The sequence below is a fragment of the Dreissena polymorpha genome, chromosome 6, assembly GCF_020536995.1.
Source record: "Dreissena polymorpha isolate Duluth1 chromosome 6, UMN_Dpol_1.0, whole genome shotgun sequence".
In the NCBI taxonomy this organism is placed as follows: Eukaryota; Metazoa; Mollusca; class Bivalvia; order Myida; family Dreissenidae; genus Dreissena; species Dreissena polymorpha.
In genome coordinates this window covers 85,488,890-85,494,861 of record NC_068360.1, presented here as the reverse complement: position 1 = coordinate 85,494,861, position 5,972 = coordinate 85,488,890, and the positions used below count along the sequence as shown (strand labels likewise).

Below are 5,972 nucleotides of genomic sequence, written 5' to 3'. Positions count from 1 at the left end.
TTAATATTATTTGAGTAGATCATGGTGAATTTAACAATAAATCAAAAAATATTCAAGAAAAGTTGAAAAATAAAAATTGTTTTTTAGGATCCTCCCAACTAGCGAACTTCTTTTGCTTGAATCGGTTTAAGCTTGGGGCCATAATTTAGGCTCAGTCTGTCTATTAACACAAGGACCACAATAATATATAATGATAACATAACTTGTGGCAATAGGTGTGTTTTAATTGTATTGCCTTATTTGGTGTTATACATTGTTGAAATAAATGACTGACTGAATGAGTGAGCAAGTTAGTAACTTACTCACTCATTCAGTCAGTCAGTCACTCACACATTTAGTCAGTCACTCGATCACTCAGTCAGTCACTCCTTCACTTCCTCACTACCTTACTCACTCAATCACTACCTCACTCAAAGTCAGTCACTCAATCACAAAGTCACGCACTCAGTCACTTATTCAGTCAATCAGTCATTTATTGTCGCGGATCAAGCTTTTGGTATTAATTATCGGATACATTCAGCCCATAAATAATATTGTAAGTTCGTTCGCACTTTTGTGTTTGAAGTCTTGTGGCTTATCCCTAGGCAATATTGATAACAACAAGTGAGTGTCTGTAATATTAATACACTGATGTGTGTATTATTTTAATAGTTTCAGACAAAAAACGCTGGGCAGAACCAGTACTAATTATGCATGCGTATATATTGATTATATATAACAATAAATCAAGTAACAATGCCCCAGATAATTATTTGGAAAATAGGGTTTTCACCCATTGATTTTGAAAAATAGGGTGATTTCATTCTCGAAATAGGGTGAAATGAGTTATAAAAATGCAAACCTTAAAATCATCGCTGCTTTACTTCAGTTGAAGCTGCACCCTTGTATTGATTCAATAAAACTGTAAACTAAAAACATATAATTAACTTAAATAAACTGATGTTTCATAGAGTATTTAATCCTTGAAACAGTCCATATATAAATATAAACTTTGAAATTAAAAAAAAACCTGTTGTTAACTGACATCTTTGTAAATGTCAAACTTATCGACTGATATTTTGGCGCGACTAGCGCGGACGTCTTTCGACCTCTCTTAGACATTTTTATTTCGCATCATAAAGAGAAAATACCGAAAATAAGCAAAGTATTTTCGATCAAAGCTATTGTATTGTACGCATTTAATTTGACGAATTTGCGTAAAAGTCAAATTGGTTGCGTTTTCAATACGCATGATATTGTATTTCTTTGCGTTTTTTAACATTTTAATAGGGTGAAAGACGCAGATACGCTGCTTATCTGTGGCAATGAGTAATTTACCTGGGTAGGGTTAGTAGAACCAGTAGTACCAATATGTACAACATAATAAAGTCACATTCCTGGGTAAAACGAGTTCTTGGCACAGAAATACATTAATACAACGAGAACATATCAAAAAAAAATATATACAACAGTTTCCTGGGTACAAAAACCAGTATTGTCAGCCGACACGGGTAATGTGAGCTCACGGATAAGCAACTATATAAGACTTTCGTAACTTGAGATTTTTCACAATATTTCGTAGTTTCTCACGGAGTTGTTTTTCTGAGAGCGCAGCTATCTTAGGTGTACGCTTCTCACGTACATCTAAGATGGACACGGTTTTACCCGTGTCAACATACTTCGCAATCTCATCAGCAAAAACGTTCAATATCTCGCGAGTCTCGTCCTCCGAGACTCGATGGCGGCTGCTCCCCGTGCTGATGCGCGACGTGGTCGTGGTTGTGTATGGGTCCTCCTCGTCACTGGAGGACACCTGTCGCAGCCTCTTCCTGGACACGACACGGATCGGTACCGATGAGGATGATGATGACTTGCACTCGCTCTCCTGCCTTTGGAAATACTGGGCATCATCCAGTGCACCCTGGGCATCCTTGATTTCCCCCTATAGAAAATAGACATAATACGTGTAAATATGTATTTTCGTATATTTTAAGAAAGCTGAAAAGCGTATAGATTATATAAGTAAACAAATAATTGGCTTATCGTACATTCATGTATCTTATCATTGTAAATCGTGTTTAAGCATTGTTAAGCTTACCAGGGAATCCGTCAGGCTGGTCTCCAAGTCTAGGGCCTGAGTGTCAGTTTCAGGGTCAGGTTCCAGGGCGGCGACCGACGGCATAGGGACATTTGTGTCGTCGTCGCTATGATGCGTGAAATCATGCCCATCTGTTTCATCGTACTGTTAAAAATAAATAAAACACGTGTAAGAAAATACATTCGATATTTGTAAAGAAATCTGCAATGCGAATTGATTATATAAATAATTAAATCAGCAGCTTATTGTACATTTCCATATGGTGTCGTCATCATCTGAGAATGTTAATCGTTAATCGTGTTTGATTCTCTGTAAAGCTTACCATCGTTTCCTCACGCTGTGATTGCTGCTCCGGGGCGGCGGCGGAGGGCAGAGCTACGCGTGTGGCTGACAGGCAGCCATGGATAGTGCAATCGGCCTGAAAAACATTCAGCTGAATAAGTAGCCGTCGGAAAAGAGTACAAAGTTAATTCATGTAAACTAAACAAAAAACGAGTACTTAAAAGTGTGCTTAATGCAAAACATAATTTAAGTGATTATAACTTTTTTATTTACGCTTGAAATTAAAAAAAATATTTTTTTTAAAATAAACTATAAACTGTTTTTGTTTTAATAATACAAAAAAACAACAAAAAAACATATATAATGTTGTTTTTTTTAAAAACATTAACAGTTTATAGTTTTGTTACAAATTTTGTTTAAATTTTTGAAAAAAAGAATTAAAAAAAAGTTATAATCACTATAATTATCTTGTTTTGCAAAAAAAGCATTAAGCACCCTTTTGACAGAACGTCAAAACACATTAAAAAACTACCACTGGAAACCTTAAATTCTATCGAAATAAAACAATAAGATAGTGAAATCTATATGATGTTGTCACGTTGAACCCGAATCCGTTGCTACTTTTGCGATATCTTGACCCGTTAAAGGATTATTAATTGTAAATGGTGCGGTTCGAGAATAATGCATCGTTTATCTAAATGCATACATATTCATAATCAAATCAAATCCTATGTCTAAGCTTACTTCCTCCACCGTTGTTGCTGGTGCATGCTTTCTGTCCCCGGCCCACTTCAAGAAGGCCCAAACCACTGTCAGGGCGGATCGAACTGTTCCTGGCTGGTAGGTCTTGGTTAGGTAGTTGTCATGGACCTCCATGTGTCCTCCTCACACCAGCATGTCCGCCAACATGGCCCCCTCAGTCTACCCGCTCAGGGCCAGGAAGCGGTTCAGCTTCATCTTGGACTCCAGACGCTTCGCCACGTTGTACTGCCCCCGACAGCACGTGGCCGCGTGCATGATGAATTCTTCCACAATCGAAACTGTAACAAATATTATTGAATGATATTCTATGCTACAGCTTGAAATTGCATACACTTTTACTTACAACTGATTAATATAATTCCTAAGTATTCAAAATGTATAATATATTTATATTTTTATAATATTTTTTATCTTCGTTACTTACAGCTTTAACGACCAAGCATGACGCGGGAATGCGGGCCGAGGCTGAGACAGCACTCCCGGGTGAGGAAGGTGTTCAGTGTCTGCTCGTCCTCCGAAGAGCTCTCTTCTGGGCGTGGTGGCGGCAGTGGGTTGGCCAAACTGTAACGGGCAGCATACCCGGACACGGTTGCTGACCTGTACGCTGTGGCGGAGTCAGGCACCTTCCCAGATATAGTCGCTGACCCTCGCATACAGCGTCGTGATACCTTGCAGGCTACAGATGGGGCATGGCCTCGACATGTGTACGAGCTTTTTCTGAAATAAAATTTTGCAATGTGTCGGAATGCACCTGGCTATGAGCACGTGCTTATAAATTATGCACCCAATACGCTTATTATAGTGCTGTTACTTAATAGTAAAGAATACATTTTAAATAGATGCATATCAATGAACGCCGAATAATAAAAACAAATCAAATTACGTGGCCCAGGAAACTGAAAAATAAATAGTTTTAAACAAAATATAATGACAATCTTAATTGATATATCATACTTTTGTTTTTACCTCTTGTAATGCATTTCACTGTTATACAGACTCGCTATTTACATAAGCACCGTTTCTAGGAATACCAGTAGTGCTATATCACTATTACCTTAAGTAAGCATATACACAGGGGTTTAAGTTTAGAAACCTTTGTAGATGATAATACATACAAAATATAAAAGCACAGGGGTTTCACCGGGTAAAAAAAAGTTGTCGCCACAAACTTCGTTGCGTGAAACAAGTTGGAGCCAATCTTTCATTCTTTGTTCATGATAATGTTAACAATAATTTATATTGACACTTTTCAGTCAATCAACATTATGGTCATCATGAAGTACATGTAGAAAAAACTCCACTCTCGTGATTAAAATCATTCATGATAATTGTAAATAATAGCAAATATCTATTTTATATCACTTTATTTCAATTCATTAACTATTGTCAGCACTGTTGACAGTTTCATTGGGTCACGAAAATATATGACAATATAAAAATAACTTTACTTGCCGAGTCCTCATATAAGCATTCTATATTAAGATTGGAACAATATGCACAACTGAAATAACATATACTTCAGTGATACATGAACCAGTTCTAATGAAATCTTTCAAAAAGAGTAAATAATCACATTTGTTCACCTTATTAACCACTTTCTTCTTGGGCGTTGTCCTCATTTTCTTATTTTATTAATAAATCCACTGACATCAGCTGAAACCTACACCACTATAGAAGATAATGTTATATTATTAAATATAACACACTAGAAACACTGAAAACAGGATCCTTTTTTTGTAAGAAAAAAAATGTAAAAACTTGAGTCTGAAAACAGTAGGTGTGTGCTCCTACCTCGGATTTATGACCGGGCGCATGCCTAAGGGAAGTAACTGCTGTGAGGAGTTTGTCGGTTTTGGTACGATGGTTCCCTGTTGGTGCTATTCTGTTCCCGCTTTTCAAGACGGGAACCACAGAAACCAACCAAATATCAGAGATGAACGTCAAGTGTGTGGGGTCACACTCTGACACACACAAAAGTACTACAACGTTATTTCGAGGTACCCGTGGAAACGAGCCGAAAATGTGGAATATGGTAATGACAAGCGTTTGGCGAGGTACACGTTCCGAGGTAACGGGAAAAAGTACCTCGGTAGTTTTTGGTACCTCAGTACGTGGGTGTGTTTTTCAATGAATTACCTCGGCATGTTAGGAATACAGACACACACACACACACACACACACACACACACACACACACACACACACACACACACACACACACACACACACACACACACACACACACACACACACACACACACACACACACACACACACACACACACACACACACACACACACACACACACACACACACACACACACACACACACACACACACACACACACACACACACACACACACACACACACAAACACACACAAACACACACACACACACACACACCAATAAACACGGTGTCGATGCATATCGGTGGCCTTTCTATCAAAATGCTGCCTCTCTGTTCATTCATCGCTGCCTCTCTGTCATAAACAAAAAAAATGGATGATCGACATTCACAAAACAGGTAAAATCTAAAATTAAAACCTGTAAACACATTTGTGCATAAAAAGAGGTGGTCCGTGTGTTGAAGCATATATCCATCTACAGGTTCACAGTATTCCGCAGTTCCAAAACACTCATCACAAACTCTATCGAAGATGGAATGATGACGAGGGTGGTGGAACAATCTTGCATACATGCCACTTTGATGACTTTTAAACATAGCTTTTCCGTAATATATGTCAAATATCTTGTGTCATTGATATCATCTCTAAGATCAAATCTTTACGTTCAATTTACGCTATATAGTAATTGTCATCAATTTAACGTATAAAATGCCTACTTTCG

General features: G+C 37.8%; 1 protein-coding gene across 2 annotated transcripts; it reads right to left on the bottom strand.

Moving 5' to 3' along the window:
• Positions 1 to 339: 339 nt before the first annotated feature.
• LOC127833304 (uncharacterized) lies at positions 340 to 5,310 on the bottom strand. Of its 2 annotated transcripts, none has more exons than XM_052358485.1 (6): positions 4,913 to 5,310; positions 3,546 to 3,838; positions 3,104 to 3,399; positions 2,400 to 2,495; positions 2,078 to 2,221; positions 340 to 1,921 (listed from the first exon to the last, which is right to left on the bottom strand). In XM_052358485.1, the coding sequence occupies exons 3-6, from the start codon at positions 3,233 to 3,235 to the stop codon at positions 1,502 to 1,504; spliced, it is 792 nt and encodes a 263-aa protein (XP_052214445.1). In that variant the 5' UTR covers positions 3,236 to 3,399; positions 3,546 to 3,838; positions 4,913 to 5,310; the 3' UTR covers positions 340 to 1,501. The 2 variants fall into 2 exon arrangements, with proteins under 2 accessions (XP_052214445.1, XP_052214444.1); XM_052358484.1 differs by lacking the exon at positions 4,913 to 5,310 and adding an exon at positions 4,705 to 4,893.
• Positions 5,311 to 5,972: the final 662 nt, after the last annotated feature.

Coding starts and splice junctions, on each gene's coding strand:
- LOC127833304 (XM_052358485.1), bottom strand. CDS start 3,235: ATGGAGGTCCATGACAACTACCTAACCAAGACCTACCAGCCAGGAACA. Junction 2,496..3,103: donor CAGCAACAACGGTGGAGGAA/GTAAGCTTAGAC, acceptor AATGTTTTTCAG/GCCGATTGCACTATCCATGG. Junction 1,922..2,077: donor CCAGCCTGACGGATTCCCTG/GTAAGCTTAACA, acceptor TATTTTCTATAG/GGGGAAATCAAGGATGCCCA.